The 25,523-nt window shown below is 36.6% G+C and overlaps 1 protein-coding gene and 1 long non-coding RNA gene across 6 annotated transcripts in view; one reads left to right on the forward strand and one right to left on the reverse strand.

Moving 5' to 3' along the window:
* ARID4A (AT-rich interaction domain 4A) overlaps nucleotides 1–25,523 on the forward strand; it is a 63,422-nt gene that overhangs the window by 23,068 nt on the left and 14,831 nt on the right. For 3 of the 5 annotated variants that reach the window (XM_013056634.2, XM_004738858.3, XM_013056637.2), the window contains exons 12-19: nucleotides 10,321–10,393; nucleotides 11,578–11,672; nucleotides 11,826–11,923; nucleotides 12,478–12,709; nucleotides 16,154–16,401; nucleotides 18,832–19,029; nucleotides 23,866–23,950; nucleotides 24,769–24,970. In XM_013056634.2, coding sequence (XP_012912088.1) covers nucleotides 10,321–10,393; nucleotides 11,578–11,672; nucleotides 11,826–11,923; nucleotides 12,478–12,709; nucleotides 16,154–16,401; nucleotides 18,832–19,029; nucleotides 23,866–23,950; nucleotides 24,769–24,970 — 1,231 coding nt within the window. The remainder of the gene's footprint in view (nucleotides 1–10,320; nucleotides 10,394–11,577; nucleotides 11,673–11,825; nucleotides 11,924–12,477; nucleotides 12,710–16,153; nucleotides 16,402–18,831; nucleotides 19,030–23,865; nucleotides 23,951–24,768; nucleotides 24,971–25,523) is intronic. The other 2 variants (XM_013056640.2, XM_004738861.3) reach the window with 1 other exon arrangement.
* The window catches only part of LOC106005878, a 28,665-nt gene continuing 27,090 nt past the window's right edge, over nucleotides 23,949–25,523 (reverse strand). The window contains exon 4 of the long non-coding RNA XR_006603693.1: nucleotides 23,949–24,089. This is a non-coding gene — a long non-coding RNA (uncharacterized LOC106005878). The remainder of the gene's footprint in view (nucleotides 24,090–25,523) is intronic.

The raw sequence follows: 25,523 nt of genomic DNA on the forward strand, positions 1-25,523 counted from the left end.
TGAGTATACTTGTATGTGATGAAGGGCATGTGGTATTTCTTTCCTTTTACTTCCCCTGCAGTATTTGGTTTTTTGCACTCTGAAATCAGAATGGCGGTTCATACTTACAGGCTGCCTACAGAGTTGCCATAGTAACGTGCTGTTGGTTTTAAGTGAGCATGCTCGGAAAGACAGGAAGGTTTAGCAGAGGCTTGGCAGGTTGCCAATGGAGGTTTGCCAGATGCTTTGAAATGGGCTGTCTTTCTTTTCCTTTCATGTAATGTCTGATTTTTATGTGGAAGAGAATGTAAGTAGTGCTGTATAACCCTGCGGATGCTATGCCCTAAGAGGGAAAGCAAATATTTGCAAGTCAGACTGAAAAATGTTCAGACACTGTACTGATTAAGTAGAAGGGGAATCTAACCATTTTGCATTTGAAAGAAAATGCAGCATATAGGTAAGATTTTTTTTCTAAAATATATTTAGTTACCATTTTGATTGCCAAAAACGGGGTTAGATAAGAATTTAGGTGTTGATGATGTGGCTAATAATGGTAGGGCTCATAACCAAGCGTAATTGTTTCTTGTAAAAGAGACAGTAGGAGTCTATTTTTAGAATATCAGAGGATGAAGGCTCTTTTTCTGAAACGTAAGATAGATTTTGAAATGAAAATGATAATGAGACAGTTGGGCAGAATTCAGGATTTAAAGTCTAAATATTAAATGTGATTTTTGTATTTTATCTGTATTTATTTATAGATTATATGTTTTCAGGATAAAATAGGCCACATTTTCAGGGTGTGAACTGTTACAGTCTGGTTTTGCTTTTTTTTTTTTTTTTTTTAAGAATTAGCATTAGTTAGGATCTGATATTGACAAAAATTGAAAAAAGATTAGTTTATTTTTGCTAATACTTTTAATTGGTGTCCCTTTTACAATGCATTTTCTTTACTCCCCACCCCCCAAAAAGCAAACCCTGAAATTTTAAACAAAGAGAGTTAAAAGAGCTTTGTAGTAAGATTGGAAGAGATGGCTATAAAATAGTAAATAGTAAATAGTGTTCTTCTTACAGCTATTAATTTCATAAAACTCACAGCTTTTTATTCAAGCTGTTAGTAAATGTTAGTAAAAAGGAAGAGCAAAGGCAAGCTCTGTTACCTATTGTTTGCAGGTAATAAGTAAAGAAATTTAAAAAGGTAAGGACCTTTGTAAGGGATAGTATCTTCTTAAAATGTGTTACTTAAATTATGAACCTGTTAAAATTAAGTGGAAAAGAATGCTTTTCATCTACTGAAAAATAAAAGTAGGATTACCACATTTAGGCACTGAGTAGTCTGTTAAATTATTTTCCAGATGGCCAATTTCATAGCATCTACTTTATTGAATTACTTGACAGGAACTAATTCCTCTTTTTTTCTGGCAATAGAGGTAGATTTCTTGAGTGAGATTTTGGTTGCTTTAGAAGAAAAAAAAATCAGCTGCATTTCTTGCCCTTGGATTTAAGATTTAGTTGCTGAATCATTCTAATTTGTCTTGCACAGTAATTTTTAAAAATTTAATGTATTGATAAACTGAAAAGCAGTTTAGTCTATATTATAACAAAGGAAAAAAAGTGGGTCTGGTATAAAATTAATTAAAGTCTGATAAGCCAGGGCCTACCTGGCTTAGTCATTACAGGCCTTTACCACATAGGTGAGGCTAAGCTGTTGTATTACATTGTAGATCATATTCTTCCTGAAATGTAGTAATGTGTGCTTTCATGAGAATTTATTGTTGCTTTATAATGATAAAAAAGCTCTTTAACATTGTGTAAGCCACCATAACAGGACTTTAGCTTGTCATTTGCTGTTTGTAAATTTTATGCAGTAGAATCATACAAGTGTTAGATACTTCTGCAGTGTTAATGGACGGTAGACATTGTTTTTATGTTTAATGCTTTGAGTACCCTAAAATAGCCTAAATAAGATTTGAGATTCATGGCTTTACGTGGAGGAGCATCTTTTTTACTTAATATTATTTCAAATTCCTAAGCAGTTGTAGTTCAGGATTGGAATATAAGAAATATGTTTCATACTGTTACTGGGTAGGAAAAGACCTGATAGTCTGACAGGAAGTAGGTCCAATCTATATTGAGGACTGTAAATTTTAACCTGTTGGTAATTATATTGAGAAAAAGGCCCTGGAGAATATTTTTGTAGGCATCACTTAAATGTCTTTTGTTAGGAAAATTTTATATTAGAAAAGATAACACTGATTTCCTTTTGAGCTTTGAAATTGAAAAGTCCATGTAAACGTAAGTAATTGTGTTTATTCATAAATTATTCATTTATTCCTTATATTCACGTTGGATGAATATAGGAGAGTTGTCTAAGGATAAAGTGAATAGGTGAAGACATTTAGGGGGATTTGACTAGTTGCAGCCCTTCTGTCCTTTGAGTTTGCTATACGTAGCCTTATGTGTTGGGCCCTTACAAAAATCTCTTCTAATTTCATATTTAGTAATGAATGTAAGAATTTAGTGCATTTTTATAAGAGATGCTCTTTTTTTTTGTTTAGAAGTACTGACACCCATTTCTTCAATCTTTTAATTTTCTGGGGAATCACTATTATATCTGTTGACTAGGATTAAATTCCACTATTACAAAAATCAGAGTGCTTTTGTTTTTTTATTTATGGAAACTGGAATTTTCTCTTATATGTAAATCAAGTGTTATTTGTATTTATGTTGTCTTGTAAAGGCATTTATTAGTGATCTTTCAAGATCACTTTGGGTAAAAGCCTACAGAAAATGCTTGATAACCCAGGAAAATTATGCTAAATCAATAAAAATTAAAGAAAAATTTAAAGGTAATATTAGCATTTTAGGTATATCTAGTAACTCCAGCTGTTAATCATGTTTCTAAGCAGATTCTATAAAGTCAATTTTCAATGAATAATTGAGATTTTTACTTTCATTCAAATATAATAATTTATTTGCAAAAGTCTTTAAGTTTAGCCTATTGGACAAGCAAACAAAAATGTCCTAATGTGCTTAGCAAGACCTTTCTTTACAGAATCAGTATAAGACCAACCAAATGAGGTTCACTTAATCAGATTAATGAGGATTGCACATTTGTATACACAATTGTAGCTTTATTTTTATGTATTTACAAAAAGTCACTTCTCAAATCAAATTATTTCATAGTTGTGGTAGCATGAAAGAGGGTTGACTGAATATAAAGCCTTAGATGTGATAGTGTCCAAAGCATAGCTTGATGATTAGAATGTGTGTACCTTTTCAAGTAGGGGGGAAAATGATTAGTCTTAGTCAAGTCTGTTATAATACAAGAGTCCTATAATAATTTGTTTTAGGCAGATGGTTGTTGAAATGTTCAGCGAAATTAAAAAAGTGTCTTACCACATGATGAATATATCATGCCATCTTATGTATTCCCTGAAATTTTCTGTTTCAGTGTACACAGCAGGGAAGAATGATACCACTGTAAATTTTATGACTACCAACTTTTGTTGAACCTTCAACACCATCAGTCAATTCCCAGTTTCTATAATCAAATCACTGTGTCCTCCAACTCTGCCCCAGTCCACTCCTACTTCAGAAAGAAACTAGGACTGTCCAGCTGGGAGCATGCACTACACTTCACTTGCCTGTTCTCCTTCCCTGAAGTACATTTGACGATATGTTGCTCTCTTCTATATGATGAGTCCCTCAGTTTATACTCTGGATCTCATTCTCTTTTTTCTTATCTTAAATTATGAACCAACACTTCTTTCCAGAATCTTTAACATGTTCTGTTGTTTCCTTCTCATCAGTTTTTAAGAACCTGCTTCCATCTCTCCCAGCCTTCTGACATCCCCTCCAGATACTGTCCTCTGTCCTGGCCCTTATAACCAGATTACTCAGTTACATCCAATGTTATATTTCCCAACCTCCTGTTCACTCTTAATTCACTGTATTGTGTCTTGTACTCCCACCTCAACTAAAACAGCCAGTGACCTTCAAATTTTCTGTACTAAATCCAAAAAATTTTTATCATGATCTCATTTGACTTTTTAGCAGTATTCAACATTTTTGACATGCCTACCTTCTTCAGTCACCTGACATCCATGACATTACATTTTTTTTCTAGTTTACTTCCTAATTAAATGATATAGTGACTCCAAATCTATATGTACATCAAAGAGGTCTCTTCTTAGCCCCACACTTATATTAACTGCTAATGAGGCTTATTTTGTAAGAACTCAAACTCAACATGTACAAGAACTGTTTTCATTTTCCTCCTGAAACTGGTCCTTCTCATGGTTGTCCCTAATTTATTTGAACAGAAGCGTGATCCACCAATTATCCAAACCAGATATATGACGGTCATTTTAATCCTCCCACTCTTGCCCCTCTAACCAATGAGACACCAGATCTTTCTTCTGCTACCTGATAGCTTTCAGGGTTACCCACTTCCCTGTTTATACTCTCTGCCACCTTAGTCCAAGCACTATTCTCCTTTACTTGCACGACTGCAGTGGTAATCTTCCCATGTCCCTGCTGGCCTCCTCCAGTCTTTTCTCTGCACTGAACCTAAGCAGATTTTTTTAAATGAGAACTCTCAATGTGATTCTCTTGGAATAAATTGATTTTAAGGCATAGAAGTAGTAGTATTTATTCTTTTATAGTGAAATACTTCTAAAACATTTTATCATGTCACCTCTTTCTAAAAGTAGTACACTGGACATTATTTACCTTCATATTTACTCAAGATGTAATTATGGTAGTTTTTTAATGCAGTGCTGTCATGGCTTTTAGCCCTTATCCTAAATGATCAATGCCTATTAAGATTGTGAATTTTCTCTGTTTCCTTTCCTCTAAAATCTATATTGTCAACTGATCATTTTTACATACGATAACTTTCTGAGCAGTTTAGAATTCTACTTGTTGCACAGGGCTTTACTGGTAGTCTAGGGGGAGTCATTTTGACTAATGGATCGCCAGAGTTACCAGAGTTAATGTTACGGGTTTTTTTTCTCTTTTTAAAAATTTAAGTTTTCAGTTTACGTTTTCTTTTCTTTCTTTTTAAAAGAATTTTTAAAATTTATTTGGCAGAGATAGCACAAGTAAGGGGAGAGGGAGAAGCAGGCTCCCTGCTGAGCAGGGAGCCCAACATGGGGCTGGATCCTAGGATTCTGGGATCATGACCTGAGCCGAAGGCAGATGCTTAACCGAGTCACCCAGGCACCCCTAAGTTTTCTTTCTTTCTTTCTTTCTTTTTTTAAAGATTTTATTTATTTGACAGAAAGAGACTCAATAAGAGAAGGAATACAAGCAGGGGAGTGGGAGAGGGAGAAGGAGGCTTCCCGCTGAGCAGGGAGCCCGATATGGGACTTGGTCCCAGGACCCTGGGATCATGACCTTAGCTGAAGGCAGATGCTAAACAACTGAGCCACCCAGGCACCTCTAAGTTTTCTTTCTAAATTTAAGCTCTCATTTGTTATATTTTACTGAGGTGTTAGGACAAGAAAATATATGTTATACCAAAGCATATGTCATCAGTAAGATGTGGCTTTCGTTATACCACAATTAAAATATTTAGCTTTAGCTTTTATAGGAGAGAGAAACAGGTAAAGATGCCCACACCAAATAATGTTCTCAGCTTAGTTTTGGAGACTTAGTGACTTTTAAAGATAGTTTACTGAGTGATGAAATGGAGGTGTAGAGACATTACATAAGTTTTCACAGACCTTTAAAATTTTTTTCTCTTCTCTCTATTGTAAGGTCTGAGAAAACAGTGGATGTCAGGCTTTTTGTTTGTTTTAGTCTTTTTTTTTCCCCACCAACATACATATCCATCAACTACCTCAGAGCTTGGCTAATATTAAACCTTGATTAAACAGTTTCTGAATAAATGAACGAGTGTGGACCTTGCAGTTATCCTAACATACTGCTATTTGAAACAAAGTGTTGGAAGATTTGTTGTAAGACTCCAGAAAGTTCACTTTGGAAGAACCCCCAGAATAAGTTATCTACCATCCCTTCGTAATATATGCTTTATTTTTTCTATAGGCAATCCTATATATTTCCTTACATAATTTTGTAAGCTTTTAAATTAATTCTTTTTGGCTTAAGCTACTTTGGGATACTTTTCTGCCACTTGCAATAAAGGTTCTTGACTGATACTCCTCTTCCTTCGTATCTTGTCCCAATTATTTCCCCCTCCAATCCATTCTTCACAAAGTTCCTGCTAGAAACCCTTTAATGCTCTCAGCACCAACGGGACGATTAGGTCTTTTATTGTAGCCCCTTACTAGTTCGGCCCTTAATAATTTGACCTGTGTCCACTTTCAGTTCTCTCTGCCTCTATTCTCCAGCAATATGTAACTTTTTTTAACACCCCACCTCCCCCATATACACACCTTTAGATGTTGCTCAGAAACTGTTTGTTGAGTTTTCAGGTATATTTCATTAAGTATCACTCTTCTGTTGCCCATTCCTTTAAACAGGATTAAATATAGTAGGGCAAATAAAAGGAAGGTCAAATAAACTCAGTGGTATAAAACAGCTGAGATTTAAAGAATCCAAAAAGAATCTACATAGAATCCAAGATTTTGTGTAGGAACAAATAGCAGCTCTGCTTGAGTTAAGGTTTAGTATGACCTGTAAATGTTCTGTGCATTTACCCCAGTCATAAATTGTTCTAGCATTTATTGCATGGTTTTAAAAAAATCAGTATGGCTATTTGGTGTGTTCCAGACTTAGGGTTGGCTACAATAAAAGCATGAGCAGAGCTGCTGGTGTGACTGCTTCTTTTGTGCCCGTCCCCCAGCCCAGGGGCAGCTGCCAAGTTGCGTCTTTGGTTGTGCTTCTCATGGTGCTTGGTTCTGCAGAGTGCAGCTAGGTGCCCTCCATCCTCAGCCATTCTTATTTTTTTCTTTTCTCGGACCCCTGTTCAATTTATATTATCATTAAGGCTAGCTCTGAAACTCAGCAAATGTAAATTAATCGAAGAAAATCTCCCCAGTTTATTTTCACAGACATTGTTTTCATTCACATACTAACAGAATGTTTTAGCTAAATGCCAATCCCTGGTGATAAAATTGTGGGTAAAGTAGGCATGTCTTTAACCTTTCGAGCCCTTACAATGTGTGGGAACCTTCAAGATTATAAACATGAGTAATTTAGACTTAAAAAGAATCTCAGCATTTACTCCTCTCTCTCTTTCTCCTTCTGGAGTAGGGGGTCATCTTTCCATCATCAGAGAGCAAGACTAATCCAAGCATTGATCCTCTTCCTTGTGGATTCTTACAGTCACTTTCCTTTCCCTTCCAATCCATCAAGCTCATTATTGGTAGAGAGCTTTTAAAACACAAATCTAATATAATTCCTCTTCAGCTCTCTCAGATTCCAGTTCTGATTCTCTAGCATATCATTAGAAAGTGCTTTCTTAATCACAGCCTGCCTTTGCTGGCCTCCTGTTTATGCTGTTTGCTCTAGCTCCTGGGCTCTCTACTCTTCACATTTTAAGGCTTTCCCTAATATAACCACTATCTCTCCGTCTCCAGCAGAACCGCTGACCCCCATCCTATATTCTTGTATGTATTTTGCGACACTTTTAATGTTGTATTATGTAGGCTTGTTTTTCATTGCTGCATCCTCTGCTAGACTCAGGGTCAAAAGTAGAAAGTAGGTCTTCTCATTTTCAACACAGTACTTTTGTATATTCTTCCCTGACTCATGGTTGCCATCAATAAATGTCTGAAGTGAATTTGAAGATACAGTTTCCAAAGTCAGAAAATTCATAATTTACTAATATATATAGATAGATGTACAACTACATATATAACACTAGGTAGTATATATTGATGCTAAATAAAACTATAAATTTCTTAAAATTATGATCTTGTTCATCCTTCTTCCATATCCTTAATCCTGTTCTCCACCCTGGCATTTTACTGGGTACATAATTCCTCTTCAAATACTTAACTGAATGCAGGGAAGAAGGCATATCAGCAGTCTAGTGGACTTTACCTCTTACTATTACAAGCTTCTCTTACTCTAAAGCCCTTTAAGAATGGAACACCTTCTGGTTATTGACCAGGAGAGAGATGCCATAGGTATGAAGGTACCATGAACAGGGGCACCTGGCTGGCTCAGTCAGTAGAGCATGCAACTCTTGATCTTGGGATAGTGAGTTTGAGCCGCACATTGGGCATAGAGATTACTTAAAAAAAAAAAAAAAAGAAATCTTTAAAAATAGAGAACTTTGGGGGTGCCTGGGTGGCTCAGTGGGTTAAAGCCTCTGCCTTCAGCTCAGGTCATGATTCCAAGATCCTGGGATGGAGCCCCACATCAGGCTCTCTGCTCAGCGGGGAGCCTGCTTCCTCCTCCCTCTCTCTCTCTCTCTCTGCTTCTCTGACTACTTGTGATCTCTGTCTGTCAAATAAATGGATCTTTTAAAATAGAGGACTTTGCATTTAAAAATACCATGAACAGAGAAAGTAAAATAATATTTGAAATAATATTTGAAATGGTTCTTGGGCTAGTGGCTTATTTTTTTCTTTTTTGAGTTAACTCATTGGTCGTTGTTCTAATTACCTTGCAAAAGCGAGACTTTTTAAATTCACAAGGGGAAAAAATTGCCATCTTTTGATTGGAACATTTAGTGATGACCCCTATTGACTCCATATTGCTAATCTGTGAGGCTTAGAACTTTGACTTAGGTTCTTTGTATTTGTTAAAATTCAAAGTACTCCAGTGCTGTAAATCATTCTCTTTCCCTTGATTGCCTCATGGTTTTTTAAATTATATATTTTAATCAACTGCGTGTTCATTGACTCTGGCTGCTGTATTTTAGCAATTAAAATTCTTAATACATGATTTTAAAGGACCTGTTGCTCTCTGGATGGTGAATACTCTATTGGCTGACAGTTAATTTTGCTTTGATTATGGCTTTGAAAGACAAAACTCTAAATTCTTCTTTTGGAACACAGAAAAGCAGTACTCTGAAATTAAATTACAATAATTTATGTGGACAAAAGATACTGTTTTGTTTCTCCTTCTCCATAGTATTGCTAAATTTTAAGTAAGAATTTTCCCAATTATTTGTTTATAAGTAGTCAATCAGGAAAGAGAATATTTTATTGAAGCCCATAGTCTGTTTGTTTGACTAGAGCCAAGACTTGGACATTATAAGAAGGAATCATTAGATTTATATAATTAGTATAATTAACACTTAGATAGGTACTTGCAGAGAGAGTAGTTTTTTTGTTTTGTTTTGTTTTGTTTTACATGAGTGTTTCCATTGATTCCCCACCCCCAGGAATGAATTTGTGGTTATGAATCTAGTTTCCTTCCTTAAGAAATAATTTTCATTTTTTTTTTCAGGGCTTGCGAAGTCTTTTTTACAGAGGCTGTGTAAGAAGGGCAAATGAGAAAAGCAGGCTAATGTGATATAAGAAGGGATGGTAGGGCCTGAGACAAAATATTACATAAACATCTTTAAATGTTTTTTTTGTTTTTTTTTAAAGATTTTATTTATTTGTCAGAGACAGAGGGAGAGAGAGTGCGTGAGCACAGGCAGACAGAGAGGCAGACAGAGGCAGAGGGAGAAGCAGGCTCCCTGCCGAGCAAGGAGCCCGATGTGGGACTCGATCCCAGGACCCTGGGATCATGACCTGAGCCGAAGGCAGCTGCTTAACCAACTGAGCCACCCAGGCGTCCCAACATAAACATCTTTAAACCACTATGCTATCAAAAAAAAAAACCTTTGCCATGTGACTTTGTAACCTCTAGTTTATATTCATTCAACAGTAACAAATTTTAACATTTATATATATATTTTTTGCTTTTTATTTTATTTGTTTTTTTTTAATTAAAAAATTTTCTAATTAAACATATAATGTATTAGCCCCAAGGGTACAAGTTATGTGGGTTATTTTTAAATAATAAATATATATGTAATTATTGTGCTTATCAATGTATTTTTGTGGACCACATGCATTTTGATGGATTAAAAAAAAAAAAAAACTAAACCAAATGAAGTGAAAACATTCTTACTGATTCCTGAGCCTTTTCCGCCTGGCTACTCTTAGTCCCTGTGTTGATATTCAAGGGTAGGATTAGAATGGTAGATGGGTAAAGGGTAGAGATTGTGTATTTTGACAGTTTTATCAAATCAGCTCTATAAAAATATGACTTAAAGTCTAGCATTGTACCATTTGGAGGAAATTCACATTTTCCAGCTTAATACAATTCCTCTATGTTGTGTTCATCAACAACAACAACAACAACAAATTAAAAAAGAAGACTGTATCTCACCCTATTCATTGTTCTTTGTATTTATATACTTTACTTTTACAGCCTGAGGAAGAACTTGATCCTGAAGAGAGGGACAACTTCCTCCAACAGCTTTATAAGTTTATGGAAGACAGAGGTATTTCATGCTTGTTATTTAAAAGTAATCATTTCTTTTACAGTTTAACATTCTAGGTTTTTTTTTTTTAACATTCTAGGTTTATGCATTATTTTTATTAGAATCATAGGCATATGGATTTGGATTTTAAGTAAAGCCTTAAGAATCAGAGTTGAAAATAAAATATTTGAAATAAAAACAACTATTAATACTCATTTTGAACAGAAATATATATGAAAGTTTTATAGGTATAATTATACTCAGTCTACTTGAGACAAAACTGAAAATTGTTATAATAATATTTCAGTAAAGGAAAGGGAACAATAGTAATATTAATCTACACACCCATTTAGTTACTGGTGCGGTCTTTGCAGCAAGTAAAATAGCCTGATCCTGGATCTCAACAAATGAAACAAAATAGGAGATCGGTTCCTATCTAAATATAATAGGATTTCTTCTTCTTTCCTTTTTTTTTAATAAAGATTTTATTCATTTATTAGAGAGAGAGAATGAGCAGGGAGAGTGGCAGACGGAGAGGGAGAAGCAGACCCTTGCTGAGCAGGGAGCCCAATTTGGGGCTCAATCCCATGACCCTGGGGTCATGACCTGAGCCAAAGGCAGACACCTAACCAACTGAGCCACCCAGGTGCTCCAAGAATAGGATTTCTAATACAGTTAAAAGAAATACAGCCTTTATAAATTATTCTACTTTTTGACTTTACATAAGTCCTGGAAAATCTTCTAATAAATTAGTCCTAGGAATTCTGTGACTTAGGGAAATCATCCTTCAGATTACAGTTAACATTCTTAACGTTTGTGTTCACGCATTGAAAATGGATGCATGCCCTATATTGTACCCTTTCCATTGTGTATGTTCTTACCCAGACTTCTTGAACCAGCAGCATTGTTTGCTACGCCTTGTAGTTGAAGGATTTAGTTCTACCCAAATCAGTGACAGGTGATTTTATTAGTTGTGAGAAATGTGATTTTAGTAATCATAGAGGTATATCTAAAGACTATCACAATGCTGAATAAAGAATATAGAGAATATTTTGTATTGTCTTAAATAATTTAGGATTCTTTAAATATATGCTTCTGATTAATAAACCTTGGGAAATTAGAAGTTGGAAAGCTTTGTATTGATAGCCTTGTAAAAGCATTTTCCCTTTGAATAAAAATTTTATTTCTGCCTTCATGTTAAAAAGGTACTCCAATCAACAAACCACCTGTCTTGGGCTATAAAGATCTCAATCTCTTCAAACTCTTTAGACTGGTTTATCATCAAGGTGGATGTGATAATGTAAGTAAGGATGTAATGAAAAGTTAAATTATCTAATGTTGCACTGTTATATGCACTGTAGGTTATAACCACATTTTCTTAACGAACCTAGAATATTAGTGTAAAGATTATTTCCCTTTATAAATGTTAACAAATAAAAACTTAATTTTCCAGATTGATAGTGGTGCTGTATGGAAGCAAATTTATATGGACCTTGGCATTCCTATTTTGAATTCAGCTGCTTCCTACAATGTAAAAACTGCTTATAGAAAGTAAGTAGTATAGTTTATTCATCAAAGAATACATATTACAGGAATATTTTCCATTTAATTTGTTAACAGTTAAGCAAAAACACATCAAAGAACATTGAAGTTAGAGAAAGTATATAAAAAGCTTTAGGTTAATCGATACATGTGACTGAATGTTATTTCATTGAACCAGGTCTGCTTTACTCCATTTTCTATATTGTCCTGATTTCCTTTTCAAAGTGAGGGATGATGCAGCAGTGTTAATAATTTGAAATGGTGATACATGTTATAGAGCTATATCGCTTATGGTCAAAAGCCTTCATATTAAAACTATGATAGCTACGTTCAGTTATCACAGGCGCAGATTTTTCAGGAGAAATTTTATGATCAGTATTTCTGTTGATAACCTGTATAAAACACTGAGAAATTAGTCACATAGGAAAAGTACTTAAAAAAAAAAAGTCTTGAGTTTTACTTTCTAAAAATCTCTGTGTGTGTGTGTGTGTATGTGTAATAATATAGTATTCAAGTTAAATGTAAAGACTAACATTTCCTAAAATGAAATATCTTTTCTTTAGGTATCTCTATGGTTTTGAGGAATACTGCCGTTCTGCAAATATTCAGTTCAGAACTGTTCACCATCATGAACCAAAAGTAAAAGAGGAAAAAAAAGACTTAGAAGAATCAATGGAAGAGGCTCTAAAAGTAGATCAAGAAATGCCTTTAGTAGAAGTGAAGAGTGAACCTGAGGAAAATATTGATTCAAACAGTGAAAGTGAAAGAGAAGAAATAGAATTAAAATCTCCAAGAGTAAGTAGTTAACATTAGTTTTACCTGCTTTATTTTAAACATTACTTACAATTTTTTATTATGGACATTTTCAGATATACACAAAAAATGGTCCTAATTAACCTATTTATTTTTTAGTATTGAGTTGTGCTTTAGGCAGACTAGTGTGGCTATTTTTTCCTAAATATAGCTCATATTATTTCTTCTAGCTGAAAAAACCATTCCTCCTATTGTTTTCTGTTTATGTCTTTTGATGTCATTCTCATCTGGCATCAGTCTCACATATGTACTTCTTCAAGTCTTGCTCAGAAGTCACCTCACTGAAGCTTATCCTGGTAACGTTATCTAAACTTGTAACCTACTGCTTCTCTTTGGTATTTGCAATCCCTCTAATGTTGCTTTTTTTATCTGTAACTTACTTTATATTTTGTTTTTTATATTTGTTTCTTTTACCCTGGTCTGCACTAGAATCGTACTCAGTGAGGTCAGGGATTAGCGTTTATTCTGTTCATTGACAGGTCCCAGGCATTGTGAATAGTGCTTGATCTATAAGGAAGGACTTACTAAATAGCTGTGGAGTGCATGAATCTCCTCCTTGTAATACTTGTGCCTCCAACTGGGTGGGATCTTTTCTTTCTCTGTTACCTGCAGCACACTACATGTACATTTCTTGTGGCAGTTTTTTATACTTCCTCTTATTTTCTAGTCATGGGCACACTGCTGTAATCTTCTAACTCTGCTCTTCTCCATTAGTATATAAGTCCTTTGTGGACATGGTCATCCACTATTTTGATTGTTGTCGAATGGTGTCTATGTGGTAGGACTTATCAAATTTTATTTTTTTTAAAGATTTTATTTATTTATTTGACAGACAGAGATCACAAGTAGGTAGGGAGGCAGGCAGAGAGAGGGGGGGAAACAGGCTCCCTGCTGAGCAGAGAACCCGATGCGGGGCTCGATCCCAGGACCCTGAAATCATGACCTGAGCTGAAGGCAGAGGCTTAACCCACTGAGCCACCCAGGCGCCCAGGACTTACCAGATTTTAGAAGGAAAAATTTATCACACTATCAAAGGAGTTCAGTTACTGTTATATCTTATTTTTTAATGAAATCATATTTAGTGAAAGAGGAGATGAAATTCTTCTTTTCGGTGCTTAGAAACCATTTTTTGAAACTGTCCATTTTAACCCTCATCTAGTAAGTAGAATCTTCTAGTGAATTTAATGAAACATTCAAATGGTTTGTTTCATTTCTTTAATTTTTATTTTTAATTTAAAAGTTTGTGGTAAATACACATAATATGCATCATCTATTTTTATTTTTATTTTTATTTATTTTTTTATTAAAATATTTTTCTTTTTTTTAAGATTTTATTTATTTATTTGACAGACATCAGAGGCAGGCAGAGAGAGAGAAGGAAGCAGGCCCCCTGCTAAGCAGAGAGCCCGATGAGGGGCTTGATCCCAGGACCTTGGGATCATGACCTGAGCTGAAGGCAGAGGCTTTAACCCACTGAGCCACCCAGGTGCCCCCATCATCTATTTTTAAATGTACAGTTCAGTGGCATTAACTACGCTAATATGTTGTGCACTCATCACCACTGTCTATCTCCAGTACCTTTTTCATCTTGCAAAACTGAAACTAGACATTAAACAGTAAGCTCCCATCCCAGCTTGTGGCAACCCCCATTCTACTTTCTGTCTCTATGAATTTGATGACTCTAGGTACCTCAGATATGTAGAATCTTACTGTTTCTTTCTTTCTTTTTTTTTTTTTTTAAAGATTTTATTTAAAATCCTTAAGATCACAAGTAGGTAGAGAGGCAGGCAGGGGAGAGATGGGGAAGCAGGCTTCCTGCTGAGCAGAGAGCCTGATATGGGGCACCATCCCAGGACCCTGGGATCATTGACCTGAGCCGAAGGCAGAGGCTTTAACCCACTCAGCCACCCAGGCGCCCCTGTTTCATCCTTTTTTGACTGGCATATTTCACTATGTCTTCCAGGTTCAATCCGTGTATGTGTCATAATTTCCTTCCTTTTTAAGACTGAATAATATCCCCCATTACATGTATTTTGGACATACTTTCTTGTTATTAAAGATGTTCCTCATCTTACAAAAAATACCTGCAGAGTACTACATAGTATGGATGTACCATAAATTTACCTTCCTTAAGATTTTCTCCTAAATTTTTTACAATTACAAAAAGTGCTGCAAGAAATATCCTTGTCAGGGGCACCTGAGTGGCTCAGTTGGTTGAGCGACTGCCTTCGGCTCAGTTCATGATCCTGGAATTCCAGGATCTCATCCTGCATCGGGCTCCCATCTCCTTGGGGAGTCTGCTTCTCCCTCTGACCTTCTCCTCTCTCACGCTCTCTCTCACTCCTTCTCTCTCAAATAAATAAATAAAATCTTAAAAAAAAAAAAATCCTTGTAAAAATTCCTCCTCATTTGTCTGAATATAGATGGCAGAATCCTAAGAATGGGATTTCTGGGATGCCTGGCTGCCTGAGTCAGAAGAGAATGCGACTCTTGATCTTGGGGTTGTGAGTTCAATCCCCACATTTTGAGATTACTTAAATAAAGAAAGAAACTTATAAAATAAAAGTGGTATTTCTGGGACAAAGAGTTGGACACCCAACTGAGTCATCCCGGTGCCCCAATTCAGTTCTTTTAAAATGTGGTCACACAGAAAGTGATAATGTAAATTTTATTTTAAAAATGGAAAATTAGAGATCACAGGGCTTTTGAAGACTCCATAATTTAGGGGGCTGGTTTATTATTTTTTAAATTATTGTTAACTTGTGTCATTGATATTTAGTTAATTATTTTAGAACTTTCACTATAGTCAAGAAATAACTAAAAATGGGATAAAATAATGTCAAGTGAAATAAGTCTACAAGGATAAATAATACATACATATATGTGGAATCTAAAAACAAATGAACAAACAGAAACAGACTCATGAATACAGAGGGATTAAGAGGCACAAAGTAAGAGTTATAAATCACAGGGATGAAAAGTATAGCATAGGAAATATAGTCAGTAATATTGTGATGACTGGTGACAGATGGTAACCACACTTATGGTAAGCACTGCATAAGGTATATAATTGTCAAATCACTGTGTTGTACACCTGAAATTTATATAACATTGTATGTCAACTGTACTTCAATTAAAAAAATCATTATAGTCAAGAAATAATAAAACTGAGAAAATAATGTATTGGATAAAGGAGGAAATTTTTTTTTCCTGTAGTCTGTATCCAAGGATCATAGACATGGACATAATTAAGTAATTTACATGGGTTGAAAGGAAAAGTACACAAGGCTTGATGAATTGTCATTGTCATGTCTCAAGCCAGAGAGATAACTACTCATTGCTGTGAAGTTTAAGAAAAAGAAGCATTTTCTGCTTTTTCCTCCTTTGTCGTGATAGCGATTTTAAAGCTCTTACCCCTTCTACTAGGGACGAAGGAGAATAGCTCGAGATGCACATTCTATTAAGAAAGAAATTGAAGAAGAGAAAACAGAAGACAAATTAAAAGACAATGATACAGAAAATAAGGATGTAGTCGATGACTATGAAATCGCAGAGAAAAAAGAAAATGAACTACTGGGGAGAAAAAACACACCAAAGCAAAAGGAGAAGAAAATTAAAAAGCAGGAGGATTCTGATAAAGACTCAGATGAAGAGGAAGAGAAAAGCCAAGAGAGGTACATTATCTTATATTTGTTCTCCAGAAGCACCTGTCTGGGGTACAGCAGCGCTCTGTTCCTGCTTAGAGATTCAGGTTTGAGGGAATGTTTTCTTATTGGGACTTCCATTCCTCTTGTCTAATGAAGGTGAGACACATTGTGAAGATGATGTGTATCGCCTTTCGGAATTGGAGAATATACTGGTCGCACCATTTTAATAGCACTTGTGCCCTAAACAGTGGCCTCAAAGAAGGCTGCGCCACCCAGTCAAAAGAAAGGTCCTGCAGTTGACAGCAGGGAAGGGAGCTGGAGAAAAATGGAGGAAGTGGACAAGAGGAAACAGCGACAGCAAAAATTCCATTTTAAAAAAGGTACAATGTGGGAAAGCTAACAAACACATGGGTGCACAGTACTAGCAGATGTTTCTGTGTGTTAGCTTGATCTAAGACATTTTTCTTTTTCAAGTTATTGTATTGGAATAAGTGGCATGCACCCCTGATTCTAGTTTGGAAAATACATTCTTGCCCCACATCACACCAATAAATTTCAGTTTTTTTAATGTCCATCCTGTTTGCTGTTGAGTGTTGGTATTTTTTTTTTCCCATGTATTATACATGTATGGACTGAACTGACTTAAAGATAACCAAGGATCAAGCAGTCCAGCTAGATCGAAGTAATGTCCGACTGTGTTTAGTTGGCCATTTCTGTGTTGTCAAATGGATTTACTAATTTTTATATGCTACTAAAAAATGAATTTTAATTCAGCAACAACAGCATAATAACACATGTTCTTGTAACATAAGCTCTTCTCCATAGCTACTTTTCAATTATTACATTATAGGATGATAAATTTTCTAGAAATTTGAGTTGTTAAGCAAAATGGGGGAAAGGTAGCCTGCCCCATCCAACTAGTGGCTGACGCCCAGTTGAAAATTAACCATTGAGAAAATATTTGGAAAATTAGGAATGATGGGTGAGTGGAAGAGGTAATTTTATGAACCAGTAAAAATAGGTACAGGAGCTGTCACAATTACGTGTGAATTAGATTAGTAAATAAACTTCTGTAGTAGGATTAGTATTAGGAAAACTGGGAGGAGATAATTGGAATTGAATATAATGATGTGAGTGTAGTATTTCAAACATTTGGACAATAAATCTGAGCAAAGGTGAACCATTTAAAAAGTAGGGCTTTATTATAGTTTGAAGTTTTGTTAAAAATAAACCTCAAAATACGTGTTATATGTACATAATACATAAAACACATAACACATGTAAATACAAAATGTACTTATAGTTGATATGTAAATGGAACAGATACTTATTTTAGAGTTTCACAGACTTGAATATGAAGAACAGTATTCCCTTTATTAAAGATTGAATAGATAGAAAAACATAGTCTGTATTCTCATTCTATAACAGGAATCATAGAAACAGATTTTTTTTTAAATCTGTAGAGATTTCTGTTTGAAGTAGTTTCTTAGTATTTTGAAATTACATTATCAGGATATAATTTGGAAGGTGTCCTTCGAGATAAAACATTGCTAGGGCAAATGTGATTGAAAAGCTTCTTCATGTCAGTTCCCCTAGTAGTCCCCAAATTAATGCCCTGTATTTGTTATAGCACAATGCCTCCTCTGAAGCATTTAAAACTCTTATGACACTAGAAAGATCTTTGGTGCAAATCTCTTCGGAATCCTTACGAGGGTTAATACAGAATGTTTTGTTTGTAAAGATATTTAAAATATTGTTGGACCTCCCATGTCAGTCTCTTTTCTACCTGATTATTTGAAACAAAGAAAGGTTGATGGAATAGGAGTAAAAACACATAGAAATCAATACAAGATACACAAAGCTTTGTTCTGGTGGTATCTCACAGTTTCAACAAGTGACCTAATATTAAAATATCTACTGTTTCTTTGTTAGGGTAGAGTAACCTTCAAAATGTAAACTAATTTAAAAGACAGCTACTCAGGTAGATAGCCCTTGTTCATTATTCTGCTCACTAAAACAGTTTCGAAGAACCATTCCAAATTGGGTAGAGAAGATTTAAGACAGCTTAGTTGCAGGAAGTTACAAGCTTGATAATTTTCACATAAGAAGGTGGCACTTGAATATGAATCCTAAAGACTTTTTCAAAAGAGATGGATCTTCTCTGTTTTATCAAAAGTGATTAATTAGACTCTATATCATCATTAACTGTGATTACTGATTGGCCTTTAAGAAATACAGATTTACTTGTGGTACAGTGCACCTTTATATAATAAATAAATTCCTAGTAGGTAGTCCATAAAAATCTTCTCCTTCTCCTCCTTCTTCTCCTCCTCCACTGACACGTTATTAAGGTAATACTTAGGTTTTGACTATTACACATGTTGGATTCTTTTAGCATGTATTAAGTTTGTTCTCCATTAAATTAGTAGCATTATCAATGTTATTAACTTGCCGCAGGGAAGAAACTGAAAGCAAATGTGACTCTGAAGGGGAGGAAGATGAGGAAGACATGGAACCCTGCCTAACAGGAACCAAAGTGAAAGTAAAATATGGTCGAGGGAAAACGCAGAAAATCTATGAAGCCAGTATTAAAAGCACTGAAATTGATGATGGAGAAGTTTTATACTTGGTACATTATTATGGATGGAACGTCAGGTAAGCAAGAAATCTGTGTTCTTACTATTGCAATTTCTTTCCATGGTTCAAAAAGATGTTTAATGTTGTGGACTAAACCAAATGGTACATGGGTATTTATAAAGCACGCCTTTTATCTGAATTCTCCAAAACTCTCAACATCCCCACTGCTTTATTAGCTATGTCAGTACTTCCACCCCACCAGGATCCTATCTGTAGTTGAATAGGTTGAATTTATTCCTCATTTGCAGTGAGAGAACAGAGTATGGGATACCAGAGGGTATATAAGATTATAAGGTGTTAGATGAATTAATGAAAGTCTAGGGCACCGCCTCTAGGAACAGCAGTAGGCCAGGATTATGTGGAGAAATCTTTCAGGACATGGGTGGGGAGGCAGGCCTGAAGCTCTCAGCAGTGCAGGTGGTTTGTTAATTACATTTATTCAAAATGAAGTTTGTATCAAGCATTGTAATAATTCTAAATAGGTTGATTTAATTAGATGAGGCACCTGAGTGGCTCAGGTCGTGATCCCAGGGTCCTGGGATCAAGCCCCATGTCAGGCTCCCCACTCATCAAGGAGTCCTGCTTCTCCCTTTCCTTGTGCCTCTCCACCCTTTGTGCACTCTCCCTCTCTCAAATAAACAAAATCTTAAAAATTAGAAAAGACTCAGATTTGAGCTTGTTAGGTAATTTGGGGAGGGTTTAGGGAGTGGGCTTTGCTCTGGATTGGACATGGTCAGGAAGTGGTGATAATTCTGGTTATCTTAATAAATCTTATCTAAAAGAAGAGAAGACTAGACCAAGGTTAGTGTTGTAATTGGTAAAGAAGCAGCAAGTCATTCAAGATAAGGATGAAGATCATTTTTGTGGCTTGGACAATGTTCCTTTTTTCCCAGTAGTTAGATACTAACAATTACGAAGTCATGCTTTTGTCTTGTTCCATCATGCTCATGGAGTAGACTTGTCTGATGTTGCTGTTCAGTGAAATTGTTGTTCAACAAGAGAATAACAGGACCTGACTGTGAGTGCCAGGTCAGCTGTGTGGCTGATAGTACTAGGCCAGTTCCTGAATGTCAGGGACTACTTTTCTTTCTCTTTTGGAAAGTCTTGTGTTTAATATCTCTGCTTCCCCGTCTTTGCTTGGAGCCAATGTGCTTCAACGTTTCCCTTCATATTGGAAGTGTGTTATGTGTCAGTTCTCTCACCTCTAAATTGGGGAAAGTGAAGTACATATCTTATAGAGATGTGAGAAATAGTGCTTACCACCTGTTTTAATATACAAAGTGTTTGAAACAGTGCATGTCATGTAGTAAATGCTCAATAAATGTTGACTTTTTTTAAGGCTTTTGGGGGGGGGCAGAGAAAGAGGGAGAGAGAGAGGGAGAAACAGGCTCCCCACTGAGCAGGGAGCCCAACGTGGAGCTCCATCCCAGGATCCTGGGATCATGACCTGCGCCAATAGCATATGCTCAAGTGACTGAGCTACCCAGGCGCCCCTGTTTTCTTCAGTGAGAGAGAGTTAGGTTTCTTTCATTTTGCATAATTTTAAGAGTATGGGCTTAATGATTACCATATAAAACTTTAAAAGTTCTCAAACCAGGGAGACCTGGGTGGCTCAGTGGGTTGAGCCTCTGCCTTTGGCTCAGGTCATGATCTCGGGTCATAGGATTGAGCCCCGCATCTGGCTCTCTGCTCAGCAGGGAGCCTGCTTCCCCCGCTCTCTCTGCCTGCTTGTGATCTCTGCCTGTCAAATAAATAAATAAATAAAAATCTTGGAAAAAAAAAAGTTCTCAAACAGCCTATGCCCTTCACACTTCTGCCAATACTAGGAACAAGCTTTTTAAATTTTTTAGAAGAGTTTATTGACTTATTTTAGGGAGCGATCAAGAGCACAAGTGAGGGAAGGACAGAGGGAGAGAGAATCTCAAGCAGACTCCCTCTGAGTTTGGAACCTACCTGGTTGGGGGTGGGCTTTGATCTCACAACTGTGAGATCATGACCTGAGCCAAAATCAAGAGTCAGACATTGTGCAGGCTGATCCATCCAGGTGCCCAGAAACTTTTGTAATTAAAAAAAAAAAAAATAGGGACGCCTGGGTGGCTCAGTTGGTTAAGATGCTGCCTTCGGCTCAAGTTATGATCCCAGAGTCCTGCGATCGGGTCCCACGTCAGGCTCCTTGCTCAGCGGGGAGCCTGCTTCTCTCTCTGCCTCTGCCTGCCTCTCTGCCTGCTTGTGTTCTCCCGCTCTCTCTGACAAATAAATAAATAAAATCTTTAAAAAAAAAAATGTTGGGGCGCCTGGGTGGCTCAGTGGGTTAAAGCCTCTGCCTTCAGCTCAGGTCATGGTCCCAGGGTCCTGGGATCGAGTCCCGCATCGGGCTCTCTGCTCAGCAGGGAGCCTGCTTCCTCTCTCTCTCTGCCTGCCTCTCTGCCTACTTGTGATCTCTGTCAAATAAATAAATAAAATCTTTAAAAAAAAAGTTTACTCTTGAATGTTTATAGTTGATGTACAATGACATATGACATACTAGTTTCGGGCACACAACATATTCAGCAATTCTATGCAAACTCTTTAGTCCACCTCTGAGATTGTTCTTTTGTATGCATGTATTGTTGAATGGTAGCAGGGGGGCGGGGGGGGGGGCATTTTGTCAGCCCTGAGTCACTGCCTTTGCAGTTGTAGCACAGGATAACCTTCATTTTTCCTCTGCTTCTGTTCAGTTCCTTGCCATCTACTCTTACTTACCCTCTATGTGAGTCTATCTTCTGTTCTGCTTTCTAGAATGTCCCCTACCTATCATCCTTGCGCTTATCTTTTTAATGTTTTACTATATGACTTTTCTCAACAGTCATTTTATTATCTGCTTATATTCTCCCTAGTTGGTTATCTTCTCAACTAGCTACTCTCACGGTCTGTGGTTCTTCATTGTCCTTCTGTACTCTTAAAAGCTAGTATCATTCTGGTCTGCTTATTGAAATAGAATCACTGTAGTTCTTAGAGAATCCATTGGATTTCTGCAACACGGTAGCATGTGCAGCTGTGAGGCAAGTTCTGGTCTGTAGTTGAGAAATTCTGGGATCACCCTTGGTTGGCACTATTCATGCTGGAGTACCTACATGACATACTGTGGTGATCAGGCCAGTATGGCCCGGCCCCAATGTGCTCTAGATTAGATCTGTGCTTCTTGCTTGTTTGATATGTCCTGTGGAATTTTGGAATTGGGCATTTACTCCCTCGTTAGCCCTGGACCAGACACATAAATAGCCCTCTTACTGCGTTTACCAGACTATATTTGGTTTTACTGTCTGTCTTTCACACCATACTGCAAGTTGCAGAGAAGAAGGACCTTCCTCCTCTTCTCTATTATTCTTTACATATTTCCTCATACAGTGCCTGGGATGCTGGTAGGCCCTCAGTAAATGTCCAAATGAGTGAATATTTCTAAATGAGGTAAGAATACCTGGAAAAATGAAAATAATTGGGTTAGTCCAGGAAGAGAGAGTATTCAAACCGTAGAATATTCATGGTCCTGAGTCTACCAAAATGTGGATATTGGAACTATGTCCTTACTTTGCACAGCACCATGGTACCTGCGTTAGAAAGCATGAGGATATTTTTCATTAATACAGTGCAGTTCAAAACAAGAACTGCCTGTAATATTTTTTTGCTTAAATGTTCAGATTTTAGATATTGATCGAGCTCTATGAATACCTATATGTTTACATAATGGAAGAACTGGTATTTAGTTCTACAAAGTTTAATTTTCCCCTGATTAGTAATTTGGACCATGTTGAAGTTTATTTATTTATTTTTTTAAAAGATTTTATTTATTTATTTGTAAGAGAGAGAGAGTGAGAGCGAGCACAGGCAGACAGAGTGGAAGGCAGAGTCAGAGGGAGAAGCAGGCTCCCTGCGGAGCAAGGAGCCCGATGTGGGACTCGATCCCAGGACGCTGGGATCATGACCTGAGCCGAAGGCAGCTGCTTAACCAACTGAGCCACCCAGGCGTCCCGGACCATGTTGAAGTTTAAAAGTGATGTTAATATTTTGGAAAAAGGTATAGGGGAAATGAGTTTTCAATTTGAGCTAAACAGATAAACTTGGATAAAGGAAATGAAATATCTCTAAAAATTTTCAGAGTTTTAGGGCAGCTGGGTGCTTAGTTGGTTGGGCGACTGCCTTCACCTCAGGTCATAATCCCAAGACTGAGTCCTGAGTTGGGCTCCCTGCTCAGCAGGAAGTCTGCTTCTCCCTCTGACCTCCCCCCTTCATGCTCTCTCTCTCTCTCTCTCTCAAATAAATAAATAAATAAAATCTTTAAAAAAATTTTTTTCCAGAATTTTAGAGGTGACATAGTTCAGAATGAAATTTCCCTAGAAATACTGGAGGCTATAGAGTTCTGAGAGGAAAAGAGAGTTGACAAGGATTTTATAAATAAGCCTGGAACTGATCATATTACAAATGGGAATTCACCTGATTTCTCTTTGCATTATTCAGTCAATAGAGTGAGTGGCAGTATAGCACACGCGTATTGCATTAAGCTCAGATCTGTGGTTAACAAAAATACAGTTGTGGAAAAGAAGAGCAGTTCAGTTGTGAGTCTGTGTAGAGTTTGCCCACCTAGCTCTTCCTCTGACCTTGTTTACCCTAAGACATTCTCTTGCCTTCAACAGTTGGTGGCAAGTCAACAAAGCACCCAGCACAAGTTGGCACACGTTACAAGCAAGCGAGCCCCTGTGCTCTCCACGTTTCTGCCAACACTAGAACCAGACTCTCTAGTTTTCTCACTGATGTATTATTTGGTGCATACATTCAAATAAGGTATTGTAAAGTTTTAATTTTTTTCTTTGTTTTAAGGTATGATGAATGGGTAAAGGCTGACAGGATAATCTGGCCTTTGGATAAAGGTGGACCAAAGAAAAAACAGAAGAAAAAAGCGAAAGTATGTATATAGAGTCATATCCTTTATGATAAATGTAGGTATTATTTATATTGTACTGTTTTTTATAAATCTTGTTTTCTCATTATGATAATCCTCTTGATTCTTTTAAGGTAGTTGTGATTTTCTCTCTTCTAAGAACCTAAAAGAACAAAAATGTAAACACATTATCACACTGTTTCAGGAAAGATAAAAACCAGGGATCCCTTAGGGTATAGGCTTAAAACTCAAATGTCTGTAGGGGCTATACAGGAAAAAAGGGTAAAGCAGGGTTGATAGTGACAAAAAAGAGGACACTTTCCTCACCAAGGGAGGGTGGAATTCACCAGTCTCCTGTGGGATGCAGACTCAGGGCTGCCAGATTTTAGGATTTTTTTAAGTCACTGTCTTGAAAGCTAATACGAGATTTTAAAACACATACCTACTGGCTAGTTGTACTCACAACCACACCCTCGATTTTCAGCCTTTCCTGTAGAGAGTCACCTAGTGTTTTATCTGTTTAATGTGGGTATCTTTCTGGTGCTCAGGGAGTAGTAAGAAATGAGGCGGGGAAGGTGCTGAGTGGTTGTGCATCTCTCTTATGCACGGACTCTGGCTTTCACAAATGTAATTGCAGTGTTGCAAACTGTAGACTATCATATTCATATAAATTACAAACTGTGTTAGAAAACAACTTGCTTTTAATGTTTCTATAAGCACAAATTAAGAGTTGATGTATAAAATATGTAACCTTTCTGAGTTATGGTCCTCCTTGGAGAAATACAATGTTTATTTTTTCTAAGGCACTGGCCCTTTTCATACATTTTGTTGTTGTTACCCAGAATAAAGAGGACAGCGAAAAGGATGAAAAGAGGGATGAGGAGAGGCAGAAGTCAAAACGAGGACGACCTCCTTTAAAATCGACACTTTCATCGAACATGCCATATGGTTTATCTAAGACTCCAAACAGTGAAGGAAAATCAGGTACCAGAAGTGCTTGCAGCAATATGCCAGACAGCTCACCTCTGTCAAATGGAATGGAAGGTGCTCGATTTTGAGGATCGTTGATTTTAAAAAATCAATAATATAAACAATAAAACTTCACTTGTGTGTGAGATTCATAGAAGATCATCTAAGTTTTTAATCTCATATAATTTACACTAAAAAATTTGACTTGAAGAAAATCTTTATTTTAGTATATCATGTTTGTTTAAAATTTAGTGGTTTTATTTTAATTTGGGAATACTTTTCCTACAGTATTGTAGGAATATTCTAATTTTATTTTATTTTTTAAGATTTTATTTATTTATTTGACAGAGACAGAGAAGGAATACAAGGAGGGGGAGTGGGAGAGGGAGAGGGAGAAGCAGACTTCCTGCTGAGCAGGGAGCCCGACACGGGGCTTGATCCCAGGGCTCTGGGATCATGACCCGAGCCGAAGGAAGACACTTAACGACTAAGCCACCCAAGTGCCCCAGAATATTCTATTTTAAAAGATGATGGGTTGACAAGTCATGCATCCTACTCTCTGCTGCACCGTCTTTCAGACGCACACCAGTGTTTCTCGTAACTCGTGCTGTTCACCTAGGATATTTCA

Source organism: Mustela putorius, unplaced genomic scaffold, assembly GCF_011764305.1.
Source record: "Mustela putorius furo isolate JIRA1106 unplaced genomic scaffold, ASM1176430v1.1 tig00000129_pilon_pilon_pilon, whole genome shotgun sequence".
Taxonomy (NCBI): Eukaryota; Metazoa; Chordata; class Mammalia; order Carnivora; family Mustelidae; genus Mustela; species Mustela putorius.